This window comes from Colobus angolensis, unplaced genomic scaffold, assembly GCF_000951035.1.
Source record: "Colobus angolensis palliatus isolate OR3802 unplaced genomic scaffold, Cang.pa_1.0 Scaffold272, whole genome shotgun sequence".
Classification (NCBI taxonomy): domain Eukaryota; kingdom Metazoa; phylum Chordata; class Mammalia; order Primates; family Cercopithecidae; genus Colobus; species Colobus angolensis.
In genome coordinates, this window is record NW_012115955.1 from 99,543 (window position 1) to 122,093 (window position 22,551).

General features: G+C 42.6%; 1 protein-coding gene across 1 annotated transcript in view; it reads left to right on the forward strand.

Annotated features, from left to right (window-relative positions):
- Positions 1-8,398: 8,398 nt before the first annotated feature.
- Positions 8,399-22,551, forward strand: part of SPTLC1 (serine palmitoyltransferase, long chain base subunit 1) — a 36,744-nt gene continuing 22,591 nt past the window's right edge. The window contains exons 1-3 of the mRNA XM_011948002.1: positions 8,399-8,664; positions 17,721-17,850; positions 21,872-21,961. Of these exons, the coding sequence (XP_011803392.1) occupies positions 8,570-8,664; positions 17,721-17,850; positions 21,872-21,961 (315 nt within the window). The 5' untranslated portion in view covers positions 8,399-8,569. The remainder of the gene's footprint in view (positions 8,665-17,720; positions 17,851-21,871; positions 21,962-22,551) is intronic.

A 22,551-nucleotide genomic window follows, 5' to 3' on the forward strand; every position in this document is an offset into this window, starting at 1 on the left:
CCCGGTGAAGCTCTCGGACGGAGTTCCTAATACAGTCCCGACTGGAGTGAGGGACTGAGGAAGGCCGCGTGACGCGCTGGCCGAGAGCGGCTTTTCTAGGAGCGGGAGGGCAATAGGCGGGGCACGGGCGTGTCGGGGGCGTTCTGCAGGTGCGACCAGGTAAATCTTGGTCTCTTCGGATTGACGTCACCTGGTGCATGCCCGGTTGGTCTGCACCTTCCTGGGCGCCGGCTGCATTTTCGCGAGCGCGGGAAAAGTTGGTGGTGAAGAACCTGGAAATGTACCATCTTGCCTCCGTTCGTCCAAACAGGTATTGAGTGAGAGACTGGGTTGAAGTCTGGTCCAAAGGCAATGGTCCCTGTGGGATCTTCAATAAAGAGTGAATAGAGCTGGAGGAGACGGGGGCTGAGAGTTTGTTTTATGTGTGAAGAGGAAACTAAGTCTCGGAGGTTGTGAGAGCTACAAAGGGTGAGTGGGGCATAGCCTGTGATTTTGAGAGACTCTAAGAATATAAGGGCTGTGGCTGCTGTGGCACACAGGCATGACGGCCAGCCCAGGACTGTAAGATTAAGCTGTTTGGATAGAAAGGGTACTGGTCGGGGGCCTGGTTCCTTAGTAAGAATTCCTATGGCGCAGCCCTGTGTTTTTGCTGTGTGAAGGAAGGATGGTTGGGAGGAGTCGGGAAGCGCTCGAGTAGGGGCTGTCTCTCGGGCCTTTTTTAGAGAGTAAAAGGAGGGGCGAGGGAAGGATTTAGGATCTATGGGTTCAGCTAAGTTTCCTGTTGTCAGTTTGTGGAGTGGTTTGGTCAGGATGGCAAAACCTGGTATCCAAAGGCGGAAGTATCCAACAACACCTAAGAAGGAGAGGAGTAGTTGTTTGGTGGTGCTGATTGAAGTTTGGGCAATTAGCTGAATACGGTCTGCTGGAAGTGCACACCTATGCTGGCGGAGGATTATACCAAGGTAAGTAACGCTAGGGGAAGAAATTTGAGCTCTAGAGGGGGATACTCGGTACCCCTTGGAGTAGAGGTGTTGAAGAAGCAGGATAGTGTCTTGCTGGGAAGATTGATAAGACAGGCTGCAAAGAAGAAGGTCATCCACGTATTGAATGAGATGGGAAACAAATGGATGAAAAGAAAGCAGATCATGGGAGAGGGCCTGGCTAAAGTAGTGTGGGCTATCTCTGAAACCTTGGGGCAGGACAGTCCAGGTGAGTTGTTGGGACTGGTGGGTGTCAGGGTCAATCCAAGTAAAGGTGAAAAGAGCTGGGAAGAGGGATGTAAAGGGATGGTGAAGAAGGCATCTTTGAAGTCAGTAACAGAATAATGAGTTGTGGAAGGGGGTATTGAGGATAGGAGCGTATAAGGGTTAGGCATGATAGGATGAATGGGAGAGGACAATCTGATTGATGAGACGAATGTCTTGGACTAGCCTGTAGGATTTATCTGGTTTTTGAACAGGTAGGATGGGAGAGTCGTAAGGGGACTTGGTGGGGACTAAGAGGCCATGCTGTAGTCGCCGAGTAACGACAGGCTTTAGGTCCCTTAAAGCCTGTTGTGGGATGGGGTATTGATGTTGAGCAGGATAAAGTGGCCATGTTTCAATGGGATGATAAGGGGTGAACGGTCCATTGCAAGGGAAGGAGTGGAGGTATCCCATACTTTAGGGTTAAGGTGGGGAGATGAAAGGGGAGTTTGTGAGGGAGGTTTGGAATTGGATAAAAGGGTAGCTCTGAGATGTGGCTGTAGTCCAGGAATAGGCAGGGAGGCGGATAATGTAGTTAAAATATCTCGGTCTAATAAGGGGACTGGGCAGGTGGGGATAACTAGGAAGGAGCGCATAAAGGAGTGTTACACAATTTGGTACCAGAGTTGGGGAGTTTTTAAGGGGTTTAAAAGCTTGGCCGTCAATACCCACAACAGTTATGGGGGCAAGGGAAGCAAGCCCTTGAAAAGAAGGTAATGCGGAGTGCGTAGCCCCCGTATCAGTTAAGAAGGAGATGGACTTACCCTCCACTGTAAGAGTTACGCGAAGCTCAGCGTCTATGATGGTTCGGGGGCCTCTGAGACATTTGGGCAACATCAGTCTGCAGCTGCCAAGCCAAGGAGATCTGGGAAGGAGTCGGTCGGGCAGTTTCGGGTTTGAGCGCCAGGAGCTCTGGGAGTGGTGATGAGAGTCGGGCAGTCCGACTTCCAGTGAGGGCCCACATGGGGCATGGCTTAGGAATCCCGGGCTGTGGGCATTCCTTGGCCTAGTGGACAGGTTTTTGACATTTGAAGCAAGGTCCCGGAGGGGCAGTTAAACGCTGCAGTTTGGACGCCTTGAAGTTTTTGCTGGTAGGCGGTGCAGCTGGGGTTTGTCTTAAGGCGGAGGCAAGCATTTGTCATTCTGAAATGCATACTGTCACCTGGCAGCCTCTTCTCTCTTATTGAACACCTTGAAGGCAGGGTTGATAATTCCTGTTGTGGGGTTTGAGGGCCAGACTCTAATTTTTGAAGTTTCTTTCTAATGTTAGGAGCTGACTGGGTAATAAAATGCATGTTAAAAATAAGGCAGACTTCTGGCCCTTCAAGGTCTAGTGCTGTATGTCGCCTGAGGCTGGCAGCTAGATGGGCCATAAACTGAGCTGGATTTTCACCTTTGTTCTGAGTGGTCTCCTTTATTTGTCATAATTGATAGCTTTATATGCAGCCTTCTGGAGCCCTTGAACTAGGCAAGGGGTCATGTAGTCCCACCTGGCTATGCCTTGGGCCCCTGCCTGGTGGATCCAGTGGGGGTCTGCATGGGGTACTGCCCTAGCATCTTCTTGGAGGCCAGGCTCAAAGCTCCGGCGGTCATCAGCATAACATTGAGCTAGGGTCCAAAGTGAGGATCACATTTAAGTCATTCCAAGTGAGATTATAGGACTGTGTTAAGTATTGGAATTCTTGTATATATTTGGTGGGGTCAGACGGAAAAGAGCCTAAATGCTGACTGATTTGGGAAAGGTCAGACAGAGAGAAAGGGACATGAACCTGGACTGTTCCTTCGGCTCCTGCCACCTCTCAAAGGGAAATTGCTGGGCAGGGGCAAGGGGGTCGGCCTCAGGGCCAAATTGTAAGCCAGAGCAGGTATGAGGAGGAGTGGTAATGGGAGGCACATAAGCGGGTGGGTTGTGGGTAGAACTGGGTTCTGAGGGGGAATTAGGGCTGGGTTCGGATAGGTGTCAGGGGAGAAAGATTGGAGGGGTTAACAGACAGAGGAGTCAGCATCCCCAGTGGAAGAAGGAGGGGTAGATGGAAAGAAGATAAGGAAAGTTTGGGATGGACCACATTGGGAGCAGAGGCTAGGGAGAGATCGTAGTGTAAAAACTGGATGTAGGGTACCTCAGACTGTTTGCCCATTTTGCAACAGAAGTTGTCTAAGTCCTGCAAAATGGAGAAATTGAAAGTGCCATTTTCTGTCCACTGAGAGCTCTTGTCTAATTTATACTGGGGCCAGGCCATGTTACAGAAAAAATAATTAGACGTTTAGGCTTTAGATCAGGTGAAAGCTGAAGAGATTTGAGGTTTTTGAGGACACAAGCCAGAGGGGAAGGAGGGATGCAGGGCGGGAGGTTGCCAATGATGGAACCGGGAAAGTTTGAGGGATAGAAAGAGACAAGGAAAAGAGCAACCACTAGGATCCTCAGTGGGCGTCCCCAGCGGAGGTCCCAGGTTGTGTGGCTGGCAAATGGCCAAGGCTTGTATCCCCGGCATTGACCAAACACTGAGAGAAGACTGTCTTCCCAACAAGAGTCCGTGACCAATGTTGGATTTAGGAAACACAGATAAGAGGAAGGTTCCTTGTCTCAATTTTGAAGAGAGAAAAAGAGGAAGAGAGGTGAGGAGAGACCGAGGCAGCTTCCCCGATCCATAGACAGAGGTGGGAGTGTTCTCGGGACTCGTCTGAGGTCCTGAGGTTGAGGGAAGTCTCTTCTTTGGAAGAGCGCGGGGAGGATAGGGGAGAGGTCTCCTGGAGGAGTTCCCCTATCCCGGGCTTTCAGCACCAAATGTTGTACACGCGTGTAATTGAGGAGACAACCTGAACAGGCTAAGCGTGAGCAACAAGGCTGTTTATTCACCTACGTGCGAGCAAGCTGAGTCCTAAAGGGGAGTCAGCAGAGGGTGGTGGGATTGGAGATGGTTTTATAGATTAGGGGTAGGCAGTGGAAAGTTACAGTTAGGGGCCAGTTTTTGCCGGTAGGAGATGAATGTCGCAAGGTACATTATCACGAGGTTACAGAGCACAGTGTCACAAGGTTGATTGATCACTTAGGGTAGAGTCTGTTACAATGGTAGAATGCCACAAGGTTGGCTAATCAGCTGAGACAGGTACTAGCCATTTTTCTTCTTTCGTGGTTTTCCTGTTGTTCCAGACTTTCTGGCTGCAGGAGACCTTCTGGATGTGTATGTGTGGGTCACAGGGGTCACAATGACTTGACCATGGCACAGCCTGCTCTCAGGGGACCTTACAATTTGGTCATAAAATTCCTAGATCTGCCACTTCTTCTTTCCAGTCGTGGGAATCATGGTTTTCTCAGGTGTAAGCGGGAACAATCATTGCTTGCATGGCTTTAGAACACTTTGCTAAGGATCGCATAAGGTACTGCATGTGAAAACATGAAAGACATTCAGCCCTGTATGTTCTAGTGACTACCTAAGGGCTATCATTTATACTCTTAAGAAGAAAAAAATTGTGCGTGTCTCTAGGGATGTGTGTGTGTGTGTGTGTGTGTGTGTTGTTGTTGTTAGACGGAGTTTCACTCTTGTTGCCCAGGCTGGAGTGCAGTGGCGTGATCTTGGCTCACCGCAACCTCCATCCCCCAGGTTCAGGCGATTCTCCTGCCTCAGCCTCCCGGGTAGCTGGGATTACAGGCGGGCACCACCATGCCCAACTAATTTTTTTTTTTTTTTTTTAAAGTAGAGATGGGGATTCTCCATGTTGGTCAGGCTGGTCTCAAACTCATGACCTCAGGTGATCCGCCTGCCTCGGCCTCCCAAAGTGCTGGGATTACAGGTGTGAGCCGCCACACCTGGCCTTTAGGGATTTTTTTTAAGGACAGTATGTATGCAAAAATATGAAGGCTTTAAGAGAAAATGTAGTTTGTTTCTAAACTGTCCCAAAGTCACCTATTTTATGGTGTTTTCCCTGGAAAACAACCAGGAAGGTCATAATCTCTCCTCCTTGTAAGTGGGAAGCTGAACCAAGCGGCTCTTAGTAGAAGATAGTCTCAACAATTCACAATTCAGATAGCTTAATTAGAAGATTGCCTAAAATGTGACCAGGTTTTTACTTCTAAAATAAAACCTTTTCTTTTATTCTACAATATTAATGTAATTAAACAAACTCTTAAATAGCGTATTGCTTGTTCCATGCCAGGCAGTGTTCTGAGTGTTTTATCAGCATTAACTCATGTAGTCCTCCTGCTAACCCTTGAGGAAGGTAGGACTATCCCCCCTATTCGACAGAGGAAGGCACCGAGGCTGCCCAAGGCTGGACCCCGCCCCCGCCCCCGGACCTCACTACAGTCTGAGCTCTGTGATGACGGAGGTAATGAGGCCTCCTGTCCCTGAGGTTCTGGTGAGGGAGCCAGACACCAGATAAGCAAGTGCAAGCAAGTGCTGAGGGCTGTGAGGTGTGCGGAGGCGTTCTAGGACACCTCCCTCCATGGTCACTTCTCTGCCATGTTTAGTGCTAACGGTGAATTGTAGAATACAGTACTTTTGTTTTATTCCATGCAAGTCTACAGCTCCAGTTAGTGAAATGGATCGTACATACAGAAGATAAGGACATCAGAAATTGAAGAAAAGTGAGTGCCCTTGTAGTTTTCCTGCTTGCTGCCTTCCGCTCCCTTGGGTTGAGAGTTTCTTCGTTGCACAAAGGAGCATCAAGAGAAGCAAGTTCTGCAGTTACCCTTATTTACCTGTCACAAAACCTGCTTTGCAAGGCTGTCATCAGCTAAAACCCAGTGTCTTTTGACAGAAGGAAAAGACTAGTCTTTTTGAACTTTTGGGACTATGCTTGAACCAATAAGTCATTGATTTATTGTTGAGAGATTCTTCTTTCCACTTTATGGCAACTGTATGTAAACAGTTACGAGTATACCTAATGATAGGAAGATTTGTAACATGCTGATTTTCATCCACTGGGTAACTCACTCTGAAGTCCTGAAACAGGGTCATACTCAGTTTTACAGTCTCATCATTCATCACTGAAAAGAGTCATTTAGAGCTAAGAAGTCTACGGAATGATTTAAAATCCCTTTTGTGGTTAGCAAAAATAGTTTGTATACATAGCATGTTTTTCTTTTTGAAATGGAGATACCAGTGAAAGCAAACCATTGTGGCCTGGGTTGTCTTTCTGGCTGAACTGTGAAGGTTTGTGGCAGAAATTTTCAATTAGAAGCACCATTATAATTTGAAGGAGGCCTCCTACCTGGGAACATGAGGGGTGGCAAAGCGGTGGCACTCAGAGAACAGTAATGAGGATGAGAAGGAAGACACACCCAAGAGTAACCCATGCTCAGCTACTTGGCTGTGTTCCTCTTTCTTGCTAGATTTTGCCTGAAACCTTTTCTGATAGCATCTCTCCTAGAGGGTGGCTGTCAGACAAAAGGGATCACAACCTTGGATTTCGTGTGATCGTAATGTCAGAGATCTTATACTCGAAGATCACCTGGGATATGTTCTTCTAAACTCTGTGTGTTGTAAAGTCCCACATTTATTTAATATTGGTATAATGACAAGTGTCCATTTTATAAAATAACGATAACCAATTGGTAATGGAAATCAAATGATGTTGACTGTGTTAACATACAGATAGGAAGAAGCATGCCTCATATTTTATCACTATTTGATAGGAATGAAATTAATAGTTCATTTTAACAGTTCTGTAACATTCTTTAGGAAGTCTGTAAATACGCTGCCTCCTGCCAGGCCGTCAGCCCTCTCTGCTGCCCCTAGCTCAGGAATGCCTAGACCGCCTGCCATTGCCCGTGCTTGGGTTCTCATCAGTAGACACACCACGGCTCCCTCATCCTGGGTCTCAAAATCCAACTCTGTGGGCTCCTTTCTCGCATAGCGCTGTAAGACTGGAGGGGCCTGGCTTCTTTGAGCCCTCCCCACACAGGGCCTGTGGTGAAACTCTGTTACCTAGTCCTCCAGGCTTGGGTCCTGCCATAGTTAAAAGAGCTAAAGGAATTTTTTTTTAAAATCCCTTTCCCTCCTTGATAATGCCTCATTTTAAGACTGCTTTAAACTTTTAAGATTCTAAACTGGCCAGTGGCTTGTTTATTCTAAGCATCACTGGTCCTCCGTCCAAGGGCATGAAGCCTCATGGTTCAGTCTGAGAACTAAAAGGCTGTGAGGAGGACCAGGCGCGGTGGCTCAGGCCTGTAATCCCAGCACTTTGGGAGGCAGAGGCGGGCAGATCATGAGGTCAGGTGATCAAGACCAACCTGGCTAACACAGTGAAACCCTGTCTCTACTAAAAATAGAAAAAATTAGCCTGGCGTGGTGGTGGGCGCCTGTAGTGCCAGCTACTTGGGAGCTGAGGCAGGAGAATGGCGTGAACCCGGGAGGCGGAGCTTGCAGTGAGCCGAGATCGCGCCACTGCATTCCAGCCTGGGTGACAGAGTGAGACTCCTCAAAAAAAAAAAAAAAAAAAAAAGGCCGTAAGGAGCTATGATTTCAGAGGAAAATAATAATCAGTCTAATAATTATAATTTATCCTCATTATTATGTCAACATCCTCCTTACGGTACATCTATAAAAGGACAAATTTTTACCCAGCTTGGGTGACAGAGTGAGACTCCGTCTCAAAAAAAAAAAAAAGGCCGTAAGGAGCTATGATTTCAGAGGAAAATAATCAGTCTAATAATTATAATTTATCCTCATTATTATGTCAACATCCTCCTTACAGTACATCTATAAAAGGACTATATTTCCTTTTGTACTACAAATTTGAATTATTATTCATTACACTTGTGAGAAATTCAGACAGAATCCCAGCCCCAAAAAGTGATGGGAGGTGCCACTACTAAATGCTGACACAGATTGTTAGAGGAGTGGTCACTGGAGTTCTAGTGTCACCTTCTTGATGCAAAGTATACAGAGTTCTTTTTGCTAAAATGCAAATAGACATTAATAAGTTAACATCAGACATTGGTGAGACCTCAGTGGTTTTGGTCAAGGGCAGTTAATGCAGGGAAACTTGGTAGGCCTTGAAGTCTTACAGTAGAGTGACATCAGAGCATAACCCGAAGTTGGAACTGCCCCAGTAACACGTTTTGCAGATAGATGAGTAGCTGATTTAGTTCATGTATTTTAGAAGTTGTATGGGCCTGGAATTATTTTAATAGATCTTATATAATCTATCATTTAAAAACAATTCCATTTTGGCCATAAGGTGAAAGTACTGATAATTATACTGCTTGTGTTCTTTTATTTATTCTTTAGTAGAGAAAAAGAATTATAAGACAGTTTAACCATTTAATTTTTTTAACTGAAATAGATGTTCATTTGGATTTGGAAGACCGCCTGGCAAAGTTTATGAAGACAGAAGAAGCCATTATATACTCGTATGGATTTGCCACCATAGCCAGTGCTATTCCTGCTTACTCTAAAAGAGGGGACATTGTTTTTGTGTAAGTAACCTTTACCTAGTTTTCTAATAGCAATTCCTTTGAGATAATACTGATCGTCTTAGAGAAATACTTCATTAGAAGTTATCTGCATAAAATAATACTGCTTTTTGTTGTTTTTCAAGAAAGTCACCTCACCAAAAGTTTCAAAATTTGTGAAACCTTCACTTAAAAGATGCTTAACGGTGTCTATAGTCATTTATCTGCCATGATAATTATTTATTGATATCCGGATGAGGACAGCTATCTGCCTTCTTTGTGCAGCTCTGTGGCTGTGTGTTATCCTAATCTGTGGTCACCACCTCACGTTGTCACTCAGACTGCCCGGCAAAGTCTCTCCATGTCTCATCACCCGTTCACCCCGTCTCCTGGCCTCAGCCGATCTTGCTTCCTACCTTATTAAGGATAGAGGAGCCATGACTTGGACACTTTCTTGACTACCCGCAAGTGGGTCTTCACACTCGCTGCTTGTCCTGAATGCATGCTATGGAGATTTATTGTGAACGGCAGGGGGCAGCCAAGCAAGGGCTGGCAGGCTCCAGGCAGCTGATTAAACCAGTCAGAAGCATCTGTCGCCCCAAGCCAAGCCCCTGTCGTCCTTTGAGTGGACTAAAATTTGGGTCTCAAATTTACTTTTATTTTCTCTTTTCCTTTTTTTCTTTTTTTTTTTTTTTTGAGACAGAGTCTCACTTTGTCGCCAGGGCTGGAGTGCAGAGGTGCAATCTCAGCTCACTGCAAGCTCCGCCTCCTAACTTCAAGCAGTTCTCCTGCTTCAGTCTCCCAAGTAGCTGGGATTACAGGCGCCCGCCACCACTCCCAGCTAATTTTATGTATTTTCCGTAGAAACAGGGTTTCACCATGTTGGCCAGGCTGGTCTCGAACTCCTGACCTCAGGTGATCCACCCACCTTGGCCTCCCAAAGTACTAGGATTACAGGCGTGTGCCACCATTCCTGGCCTTTTTTTCCTTTCTTTCTTTCTTTTAATTTTTTTATTTTGAGACGGTCTTTCACTCTTGTCACCCAGGCTGAAGTGCAATGAAGTGATCTCGGCTCACTACAAGCTCCACTTACTGGGTTCAAGCAATTCTCCTACCTCAGCCTCCCAAGTAGTTGGGATTACAGGCGCCCGCCACCACGCTTTGCTAATTTTTTGTATTTTTAGTAGAGATGGGGTTTCACCATGTTGGCCAGGCTGGTCTTGAACTCCTGACCTCAGGTGATTTGCCTGCCTCAGCCTCCCAAAGTGCTGGGATTACAGGCTTGAGCCACTGCACCTGGCCTCCTCTTTTCCTTTTTAACACCATAGCCAGAGTAATCTTTTTAAAATGTAAATCCTATTATGTCACTTTTTATTTAATACAATTTAAAGCTTCTGTTGTTGCTAAAATGAAGACCCAAGTCCTTTGTATGATCTTGTGAGCTCTGCACCGCTTTTTCAGGTTTATTTTGTACCATTTTCCCGAGGTGTTTAAGCTGTAGCCTTGCCAGCCCTGTACGCTAGTGTCCTCTCACCTCGGGACCCACACACTGGGTCTGACTAGAACACTGTTCCTCCTCTCCTTTCCTACTTAACCTTCTCATCCTGCAATACTTCTGCAGGGAAGCCGTCCCACACCTCTCAGAGCAGGTCAAGACCCCTGCTGCATGTGGACACAATCTTACAGCAAGAGAGAATTTATTGTTCTTGTTTATCCATGCTCACACAAGCACTCAAACTGCCTCTCAAGGTCACCCTGCTTCTCAAGCCTCCCTCCCACACACAGACACACACACACTCTCACACACACTCTGCTCTGCTCATTTGCTTCATACTTAACTGTCCTTTTCTTTTGTGGGACTTGTAATAGTTTATAATTTTATATCTGTGTGGTTATTTGCTTCTGTTTCTTGCTGGGAGCCCATTACTTAGAATAGTATTTATCATTTAGTAATGGTCAATAAACACTAGTTCAGTAAATGAATGAAAGGAAGCTGGTAGCTCAGAATAGGGGCCAGGTAACTGTATGGTAGAGCCTGGCCTCCCTCAAGCCCTGCACTGGCCTCTTACTTACCACTCACCATTGGAACTCTTGCTTGTGCAGCGACAGAACTTTCTATCACCATTACTACAGCGCTGACTCTACCTGGGGCTTCTGCAGTGACCCATCCCTCACTGTAGCCTTACAGCAGTCTGGGAGCACTGCAGCAGATGTCCTGGGTCTAAGTAGTATACTAACGTGAGCATAAAAATGAATATTTTTATTAATTTTTGGCACATAGTTTAAGAAATAATGTGGAAGACTCGTCACTAACTGGAGCGCCATTGACTTAAACAGTGTTTCTGGGTTTTTAGTAAAAGCAGAGACAGCTGCAGTGTCATTCAGTGTCACTTTATACACAAGCACTTCACTAGAAATTATTTTTAAGTTCAGAAAAAGTTGATGGTTGCTGGTGAACTCATATGCTTCCTTTGATAAATACATTCTGGTTGTTTTTTTTTTTTTTTTTTTTTTTTACTGCTAGGAAACATAGGCTAAATTCACTTCCATGTGTTATGCTCAGTGTCTTAAAACTTCTAATTCCAGTGCGTTGCTAACCTGTTTATTCTGCTACATAATTTTAAATATTCTACCTGAAATGTATTTGAATGTATGAGTGCTAGAGGTAAACATGGTGTTTGGTAAATTTGTTTTGATAAATTTGTCAGGCATAGACACTGTCTAATGCTTCATTTCCTTCCTTTCAGTAAACAGTGTTAATGCTTTGCCGATAGTGGGTCTCAGCACAGTGGTCATTCATGGACTTAAGTCTGTCCTATCACTCCTCTAAGTCTGTGTTCGTGCTGCTTCACAGATCTTTTTAAAATTAAACTTTTTACATTCAGATAATTGTAGATTCAAAAGCACTTGTAAGAAATAATACAGAAATCCTAAGTATCTTCCAGTGGGGACCTCTTGCAGAATGAACAGTTTCACAGCCAAGATACTGACTTTGTCATTGTCAGGATACAGAACATTTCTGTCACTACAAGGATCCTTCATGTTGCCACACCCACATTCCTCCCACCTGCCCACTCCTTAACCCCTGGCAACCACTAATCTGTTCTGTTTGTTAATTTTGTCTTTTTAACAATGTTATACAAATGGAATCATTCAGTAGGCAACGCTTTGGGGTTGGCTTTTTTCATTTGGCGTAATTCTCTGATGGTTCATCCAAGTTGTTGCTTGTATCCAGAGTTGGTTCCTTTTGATTGATGAGTATGATTCCATGGCATGAAGGCACCACCATTATTGAAGTTACCTATTAAAGACATCTGAGTTGTTGCCAGCTTTGTCCTATTATAAAAAAAAAAAAAGCTGCTCTAAACATTCATGTACATTCATGCTGTGTGAGCGTAAGTTTTTATTTCTGTGGAATACATGCCAAGAAATGCAGTTGCTATGTTTATAGTATTGCACAGTTTTTAAAGGAACTGCCAAACTGTTTTCCAAAGCGTCTGTACCATTTTATGTTCCCATCAGCAGTATATGAATGACCAAGGTTCTCCACATCTTCAGAGGCATTTGGTGTTGTCACTACTTTTTTAGTCAGTCTGATAGGTGTGTAGAGAAATTTATATTTTTCTGATGACTAATGATGTTGAGCATCCATTCATATGCATATTTGCCATCTCTTCAGTGAAATGTCTTTTCATGCCTTTTGTCCATTTTCTAGTTGTATGATTTGTTTTTATACTGAGTTTTGAGAGTTCTTTATACATTCTAGATCGTAATTCTTTATCAGATATGTGGTTTGCAAATACAAATTTTGATGTCCACATATTCATTGATAACATATAGAGATGAAATGGATTTTTTGTGTGCTGATCTTATATCCTGCAACCTTGCCAAACTCACTTAATTAGCTCTAGGAACTGTTTTTCTAGATTGCTTAGGATTTTCCATGTAGACAGTCATCATGTCATCTGTAAATAGTTTTATTTATTTTCTGATATACTTACTTTTTATTCCCTTTTATTGCCTTATTGCACAGGCAAGAACTTCCAGGACTGTGGTAAGAGTAGTAAGAGAAGACATTCTTGCCCTGATATTAGAAATCATTTACTCTTTCACCAATAAGTATAATGTTAGATGCAGATTTCTTACAATGCGCTTTATTACATCCACTTTCCTGCACCTCATCCTTTTTTTCTGAGCATTTTCATTGTAAATCAATGTTGAATTTGGTTGGTCAGCTACTTTTTCTGTATTGGTTGTTATGATCATGTGATTTTTCTTTTGTAGTCTATTAATGTGGTGGGTAACATTGATTTATTTTCAAATATTGCACACCTGGAATAAACACCACTTGGTTATGGGGAATAATTTTTTTTATAAAAAGCTAAATTCTATTTGCCAATCTTTTGTTAAGGATTTTGAATCTGTGTTCATGAGGGAGACTGTCCTATAATACAGATACTTACTTTGGTTTTGGTCGCAGAATAACACTTCATAGAATCACCTGGGAAGTGTTCTGTCTTCTATTTTGTGGAGCTATTTGCATAGAATTATTTTTAATTATTTAATTGTTTGGTAGAATTCTCCCATGAAACCATCTGGGCCTGGAGATTTCTTTTTTGCAAGTATCTTAAATCTGAATTCAGCTTCCTTAGTAGTTATCAGGCTGTTCAAATTATCTGTCATATTGAGTGAATTGAGGTAGTTTGTGCTTTTCAAGGAATTGGTCCATTTCCTGTAAGTTTTCAGATGTATATGTGTGGTGCTGTTCGTGGTATCCCCTTATTATTCTGATGTCTGCAGAGTCTATAGTTATATACCTTGTTTCACTCCTGGTATTGGTAGTTTGTGCCTTTTCTCCTTTTTTCTTTGTCGGTCTTGTTAGAGGTTTGTCCATTTTATTGATCTTTTGAAAGAATCAGCTGTTTGTTTCATTGATTTTTCTCTTGTATTTTTCTTGTCAGTTCCAATGATTGATTCCTTCTATTATTTCCTGCCTTCTGTTCACTTTTGATTTATTTTGTTCTTTTTCTTGATTTTGAGGTAGGAGCTTAAATTATTAATTTGAAACTTTTTCTCTTTTCTTGAATGTTCATTTAGTGCTATGAATTGCCCTCTCAACGCTACTTTAGTTGTGTCTCACAAATTTTGATGTGTTGTGTTTTCATTTGTATTTAGTTCATTTTTGTTTTGTTTTAAGAAATAGGATGTCACTGTTTTGCCCTGGTTGGCCGTGAACTCCTGGGCTCAATGGATTCTTTTGCTTCAGCCTCCTGGATAGTTGACACTACAAGAACACACCACTGTGCCCAGCTTAGACTTTCCCATTGACCTAAGGATTATTTAGAAGTGTATTTTCTACTTTTCAGGTGTTTGGGGACTTTAAATTTGTTGTAGTTTGGTTTATGGCTAATACTGTAGTCTATTTTGGAATATGTTACATGGACACTTAAAAAATGTGTATTCCGCTGCTGTTTGGTGGAGTGTTCTAGAAATGTCAAGTCTTTTCGGTTGATGGTGTTTCTGGGTTCTTCTGTCTTGGTGATTTTCTGTATAGTTCTTCTATCAGTTGTTGAGAAGGATAATGAAGTTTTCAACTGTAATTGTGGGTTTGTCTATTTCTTCTTTCAGTTTTATCAGCTGTTGCACCTCAAATTTTTTAGCTTTTTTGTTTAGTGCATATTTAGGATTGCTAAGTTTTCTTGATGAATTGACCCTTTTGGCATTTCATAATGTTCTTCTCTGTCTCTGATAATTTTCTGCTTTTTGTGTATGTGCTGCCAAAGCAAACACACTGATAATTTTCTTTGTTCCAAAGTTTACTTTGTCAGATGCCCTTTTTATTTTGTATATTATATAGTTGTGTGTATACATCTGTATTTTTTACTACCTATATTGTTGTATTTGAAGTGAGTTTCTTACAGACAGCATATAGTTGGGTCATGTTATTTACTTTATTCTGCCTGCCTGTCTTTAAATCATGTACTTGTACATTTACATTTAATGTAATTATTGGTACAGTAGGATTTAAGTCTGTTAAAACAAAGTCTTCCATTTTGGTTTTTGTTTCTTGTCTGTTCACTCTACTTTGTGTTTATTTTCTCTTTTCTGCCTTTCTGTGGGCTAATTGAACATGTTTTTAGAATTTATTTTTTCTTTGTATAGCTTTTTTTAGTCATTACTCTGAGTATTACATTACACGTATACTATAATAGACTACTGGTGTACAAATTCAAGTGTAGAAACTTTTACCTTCCTTTACATTCCTTTATTTCCCTCATTCACATTATAATTGTTTTAAATATTTCCTATACATACAGTGAGAACCACATCAGTGTTATAATTTTTGATGTAACTGTCCAAAATAATTTAGAAAACTCCAGAGGAGAAAAAAAGCCTAGTGAATTTGCCCATATTTTTTACTTACTGTGCTTCTTCCTCATCCCTGATAGTCTAATAGTCTTCTTTTATGGCTTTTTTCCTTTTTTTTTTTTTTTTTTTTTTTTGGATGGGGTTTCGTTCTCGTTGCTTAGGCTGGAGTGCAGTGGCGGGATCTCAGCTCACTGCAAGCTCCGCCTCCCGGGTTTACGCCATTCTGCCTCAGCCTCCGGAGTAGCTGGGACTACAGGCGCCCGCCACCTCGCCCGGCTAGTTTTTTTTGTATTTTTAGTAGAGATGGGGTTTCACCGTGTTAGCCAGGATGGTCTCGATCTCCTGACCTCGTGATCCGCCCGTCTCGGCCTCCCAAAGTGCTGGGATTACAGGCTTGAGCCACCGCGCCCGGCCTTTTTTCCTATTTAGAGGACTTCCTTAGGCCATTTCTTTAGGGTAGGTCTGCTAGTGACAAATACTCTTCATTTTTCTTAACGGAGAATGTCTTGACTTCACCTTCATTACTAAAGGATATTTTTGCTGGTTATAGGATTCTGGGTTGACAGTTATTTTCTTTCAGCATTAGGAACACATTGTGATGCTTTTTTTTTTTCCTGGTGTCTGGTTTCTGATGAAAAATCTCCCGTTATTCAAATTGTTTTTCTCTGTGTGTAAGGTGTCATTTTTCTCTGGTTGCTTTCAAAATTTTTTTTGTCATTTGTTTTCAGAAGTTATCTATGGTGTGGCTTGGCAACTTTTGTTTGCATTTGCCCGTTTGCATTTGCAAAGCGTCCTACTTGGCCTTCCCTGACAGCACCCTAGGAGGGGCGTTGCCTTGTTAGAGCCTCTCTGGGGTCAAAGTCTAGGTTCCCTGCTCAGCTTCTTTACTCTGTAGATTTAAACCACTTGACAAATTTGGGGAGTTTTTAGCCATTATTTATTTGAATGCTTTTTTAGCCCCACCCCCTTTCTCTTCTTCTGGAATTCCAATGATACAAATGTTACGTCTTTTATTATAATCCCACGGGTCCCTGAGACTCTGTTCATTTCTTTCTATTCTGTTTTCTTTCTGTTGTGCTCAGTGAATAATTTCTTTTTGTTGTTGTTGTTTTTTTGAGACAGAGTCTCACTCTGTACCCCAGGCTGGAGTGCAGTGGCCGCATCTCAGCTCACTGCAAGCTTCGCCTCCCGGATTCATGCTATTCTCCTGCCTCAGCCCCCCGAGTAACTGGGACTACGAGCGCCTGCCACCACGCCCGGCTAATTTTTTTGTATTTTTTTTTCAGTGGAGATGGGGTTTCACCGTGTTAGCCAGGATGGTCTCGATCTCCTGACCTCGTGATCCACCCACCTCATCCTCCCAAAGTGTTGGGATTACAGGCGTGAGCCACCGCACCCGGCCGTCAGTGAATAATTTCTATTGCTTGTCTCAGTTCACTGATCCTTCCTCTGTCTCCTTCATTCTGCTGCTGAGCCCTTCCACTAAGCTTCTTATTTTAGTAATTTTGTTTTTTCAGTTCTGATATCTCCGTAGGACTCTTCTTTGTATCTTCCATTTCATCACTGAGGCTTTTTATTATTTCATTTGCTTCAGGTGTCTTCATGGTGGCTCATTAAAATATTTTTATCGTGGCTGCTCTAAAATTGTTGTAAGATAAGCTTGATATCTCTGTCATCTCACTATTGACACTTGTTTCATTCTACTTGATATCTTCTGATTCTTGATATAAGGGATATTTGATGGAAACCTAGACACTTTCATATTATGCTGCTGTAGTCCATGTCTAGTTTAAGCCATCTCTTTTATTTGGCTTTCTCTGGCAGGGGAAGGGGCTGGGGGACTGCTGCCTCATACTGCCAGGAGGAGGGACAATTCAGGGGCCCTACTCAGCCTCCATTGACATCATTGGGGGTTTCTTTGTTGCTGCTGGGTGATGGTAATAGTCCTGACTCTCCACTCGCCCTCCTCTGACACTGCCCAGGAGGAGATGGGGAGGGTGCCCACTACTTGTAGGTGCAGGTGGAAGTTAGGGCTCTCCATGTGTTTTTTGCTGACCCCACAGTGGGGGTGCACGGGGTGCACTTATTGTTATCAACTGATAGGAATAAAAGGCTCAGCGTCCTACTTGGCCTTCCCTGACAGCACCCTAGGAGGGGCGTTGCCTTGTTAGAGCCTCTCTGGGGTCAAAGTCTAGGTTCCCTGCTCAGCCTTTGCTGACATGGGTGGGGCTGGGTACCCCTCATTTTTTTCTGTGGTGTTTGGCTACAGTAGAATAGTTATTATCTAAAAGTTTTCTGGCTAGCTGGGCTGCCAGTATTACTTCTCAGGGCAAAATAATGGTAGAGTAATGTGTCAGTCAAATCACAGATGCCACTGATCGCGAGGCACACCAGTATTTTATGTTTCTTACAAAGAGAAAAGTATGTGAATACACTGATACGTCATCCATAGTAAGATGCTTGCTGATTTCAGAGAGATTAATACATAGTGAGAGTGTGCTTCTTGGAACAGATTAAGTATGGTAGTTATGTGAAAAGGACTCGTGGATGAAGCGCACACAATGATGTATAAATATTCAAACATGTTTTATTTATTTGCTGTGCTCATGTTAACAATCACTGATTGGTCAGCTTACAAAAACAAGCATTCCTTTTTGAGAATCTTGACAAGACCCTTTAAACCCAATTTGGTGGATCTCTTATCCTTGCAGAGACAGAGCTGCCTGCTTTGCTATTCAGAAAGGATTACAGGCGTCCCGCAGTGACATTAAGTTATTTAAGCATAATGACATGGCTGACCTCGAGCGACTACTAAAAGAACAAGAGATCGAAGATCAAAAGGTATGATTCTTTTGAAGAAAATTATACAGTTCTTTTGTACTTTCTAACCAGCTAAATTATATATGAAATGGTAATTTGTCATGAAAACTTGCCTGTAGATCACATTTGGATATTAAGAAGAGTGTTCCTGCTTATTAAATGTACTTCGTATTGGAGAGCCAAGTCTGATTGTAATTGCCTTGTCATTGCCATAATTACATATAGCAAATTGAGGGGAGGTAATCCAAGCAGCTTTCTAAGAGATCAAGAGAGGCTGAAAAACAGCATGCGCTTAGTGAGGCGGGGAGATGTCTACTCATAGCCAGGCGTAATGACACCAAAACTTACTAGGCCTTTAATGACATGTACGTAGTGAATTCAGAATAGACTTATTCATACCAGAATAAATCATGTATCAATTACATGAGGAAAGAAAGGCAGCAAGCTTATTATATTAATATATGAACAAAGTGAAACCCTTTCTCTCCACCCCACCTGTATCCTGCTCTGAGCAGCTGCTGCCCGTGGGAAATGACTGCCCCTAACATGGTCTCCTTCCAGCTTGCAGCGCTGGTTTCAGCTCTTTCCTCTCAAGAACCTAACATAACCTCAGGTGATGGTGGTTTGGAAGTAGCTCCTTGGTGTTCTGATTAGAGTGAAACAGAGGAAGTGTGTTCAGAGCATCGTTGTTAAAATTATAATTTATTTTCCCCTGATGACATGGGTAAGTAAAGTAGCTCAGGTCTGTGGTTCTGAGCAGGGCACCATGATGTGTGTCTTCATCTCAGACACAGTTTCAGGTCGACTTTGCCAGTGCAACTCATTCATAACTAGAATAAATTATAAAAATGCTCATCACATTTCTTAATTTTGTGTTAATTTTCAGTTTTCCAAATATTTGCATTATTCATTTAGGATTCTGTCATCTTTGTTTAGGTGTCAGCCTAAGTGCATCACTTCATGAATATACACATTCTCATGATGAATATGCATGATCTTGCCATTTTATACTAAATCTGCTGTAGGCTAATGTTTCACATTTACACAATTTAGAAAAATCTATAGGGAAAATCTGAAAACTGAGCCCATTCCACTGGTTAATTTCTTTCTACACAGTATAAAAAGATGTTTCTTACGATTATGCAGTAATAGAATGCTAGTCTGTATTCAGTAGTAGAACTGCAGTCTGCTGCCATTTGTTTTGCCAAGTTGGTATTATATAAATTTGGAAAACATCAGATTCAGGTTTTGCATGTGCTCTTCTTCTACAAGATCCATGAGCCATAGAACATTTTTTTTTAATGAGCAACAACAAGAAATAAAATTAAATATCTTGAAACTTATTTCTACTTTATAATTTTTACTTTTTTACTAATTTATATTTTTCTTGATGAGAGCAGGCTTTCTAAGTAACTTTACATTTTGGTTTTTAGAAATACTCATTTTCAATTTTATTTTCACATTAATAATCTGGTCATTAACACTTTGAATGTTTTCTTTGTCTATTTCCCAAGTGCTGTGGTTCATAAATTGTTTTTAATCCCTTTGCCTACAGGGTTCTTTTTTTTTGAGAGGGAGTCTCGCTCTGTCGCCCAGGCTGGAGTGCAGTGGCCAGATCTCAGCTCACTGCAAGCTCTGCCTCCCAGGTTCCCGCCGTTCTCCTGCCTCAGCCTCCGGAGTAGCTGGGACTACAGGCGCCCGCCACCTCGCTGGGCTAGTTTTTTGTATTTTTAGTAGAGACGGGGTTTCACCGTGTTAGCCAGGATGGTCTCGATCTCCTGACCTCGTGATCCGCCCGTCTCGGCCTCCCAAAGTGCTGGGATTACAGGCTTGAGCCACCGCGCCCGGCCTCCTACAGGGTTCTTTTGTGCCATATTAATTCTTATTAAAGAATAGTCAGTGGATATGAACAGTAGTTCATAAAAGGAATACACATAACTATGAACAAGTGAAAAATAGCCTAGCCTCACTAATAATTAAGGAAATTAGGCTAGGAGTTTTGCCTGTTAAATTAGGGCATGTTTTTAATAGTAGTAGTCAGTGCCAACACAGATGTGTTGAGACAAAGAGTCTATGACTCGAAAGAGTTTAAATTGGCACTTCTTTTCTAGAGGTAAATTGGCAGATACATTCCAGGATCCAAGTAATTCCATGCCCTTTGACCCATTCCTGTGGTGGCGTCTTGAAAAAATTATCAGAAATGATGTCACATATTGAGGGATATTCATATTGTGATATGGAGAAGCAAATGAGGGAAACAACTAAATCCAACATTAGGGAAATAGTTAAGTAGTTTATGGTATATCCATAGGCAGAACGTCTCCATTAAAATCATGTAGTCTGAAATAATTTAGAAATACAGTATAATGTTTTTAAAATCAGGTCCTAAAACTACAGTAAAATCCTTTTTCTGAACAAAGTAATTTATATGTTTATGCAAGAAAGACAAAAATTATCACCATGTGGTATGATTAGCTAATTTATTTGTTTTTTGTACTTTTCCATTTCCCGAAATTTGAATATTTTTAAATCTAAGAAAAATGTTTTTCCTTAAAGATAGGCAGAGGTAGCATGCCCTGTGTAGAAATTAGGGTGGCATCTCTTCATCAGTCACTTCTAACGTATTGCTAGCTCCCCAGCTTTCAGTTGTGAGTTGACAGAGTAAAGATGATTGAGCAACATCAGTGATGTATACTTTTTTATTCCTCAACAAACATTCCTTTTTTTTAGTGCTACTGCTGTGGGTTGTAAAATACTCCTTAAAAGCATTGCTCTGATACTTTCAAATTCTGATCATTTCTAATTGTCCATTGGAACAGAAGCTTAGAGGCAAGAAACCTCTGAGTAAGAAGGTAATGGCAAACTCTAGCTGTGGATCTCAGGATTTTTTGCAGTCCCGCACGCCTGAACCATGTACAGTTTCATACATGTGAGAGGTTATTAGTGACTTGCTCTGAGCGGAGTGTGTGAAGGTGTGTGTTTTTTGAAAAGAAGACCTCAGCCGGGTGCAGTGGCTCACACCTGTAACCCCAGCAGTTTGAGAGGCCAAGGTCGGTAGATCAAGAGGTCAGGAGTTCAAGACCAGCCCAGCCAACATGGCGAAACCCCATCTCTACTAAAAATACAAAAATTAGCTGGGCGGTGGTGGCAGTTGCCTGTAATCCCAGCTACTCGGGAGGCTGAGGCAGAGAATTGCTTGAACCTGGGAGGCGGAGGTTACAGTGAGCCGAGATGGCACCACTGCACTCCAGCCTGAGTGACAGAGCGAGACTCTGTCTCAAAAAAAAAAAGAAAAGGAGACCTCTCTACCCCACAGCCTAGGAACATCATTGGACAAAGTCATAGTCAAATTTTACTTGATCCGATAATAGATCAGTGGGGAGTGAGGAAGGAACAGGGTTGCTCCTTGTTTTGGGAGGTGAAGGAAAACAGGGTTTGAGTTTTGTAACTTTTTGTTATGGAAAGATGCCAACATAGAAGAAGGAAACACAGTGGTATAGTGAAGCCCCCCGTACCCTTCTCCCAGCTTTGTTACCAGCATTACATCATTCTTGTGCCATCTGTTCCTCACCCCATCTTCATGATGATGATCTTCATTATAGTTGTTCTGGGTAAAATTGACAGACATTGAATCATATGAATACAGCCACACAATTTTAACCAGTGATTATACCCATGTAACCCAGGAATGTCGGCCCCATTATGATGTAAAACATTCCCATTTCTTTACAAAGTTCCCTTAGGCCCCTTCTCAGTTGGAGGGTTGAAGGGTTTTGTTTGTGTTTTAATATTCTCAGAGTACCTAATTAGTTTGTGTGTGTGTGAGGTCATCCAGCTAATGCTGTGAGCTGAAAAACGTGTCTGAGAGAAGATAGCACTGTTGTTCATCTCAAAATAACCCGTCACAAACACTGAGCTTTCAGTTCATTCGGAATATTTTTTTAGGAATACATCTTGGAAGGTGAAAGTGCTGGGGAATATGTAACAGATCTTGTCTTTAGAATTACTGAAATGTAAGATGTCTGCTTTTTCTCTTTTAAAGAATCCTCGCAAGGCTCGTGTAACTCGGCGTTTCATTGTAGTAGAAGGATTGTATATGAATACGGGAACTATTTGTCCTCTTCCAGAATTGGTAAGCAGCCATGTTCAGTCATAATTTTAATATTTGGACTATTTGACACAGGTGCCTTTTGTTTATGACCACTTTTAGTGTACAATGTCTGCGTTGCTTTGCACATTAGGCCTCATAAGCATAGTTTGCTCAGATCAGGGAAAAAGAACAACACACTGAATGCCAGTGCTGGCCTTCACAGAGTAATCAGGAGTGCTCGGTTGCCCAGGCTGGAGTGCAGTGGTGTGAACGCAGCTCACTGCAGCCTTACCCTCCTGGGCTCAAGTGATCCTTCCACCTTAGCTTTCTGAGTTAGCTGGGACTACAGGCACATGCCACCGCACCTGGCTAATTTTTCCCTTTTTTGTGGAGTCGGGGCCTCACTGTGTTGCCTAGGCTGGTCTCAAACTCTTGGACTCAAGCGATCCTCCCGCCTCAGCCTGCCAAAGTGCTGGTATTACAGGTATGAGCCACCACGCCTGGCCAAGACTTAGCTTTTTTTTTTGAGACGGAGTCTGGCTCTGTCGCCCGGGCTGGAGTGCAGTGGCTGGATCTCAGCTCACTGCAAGCTCTGCCTCCCGGCTTCCCGCCATTCTCCTGCCTCAGCCTCC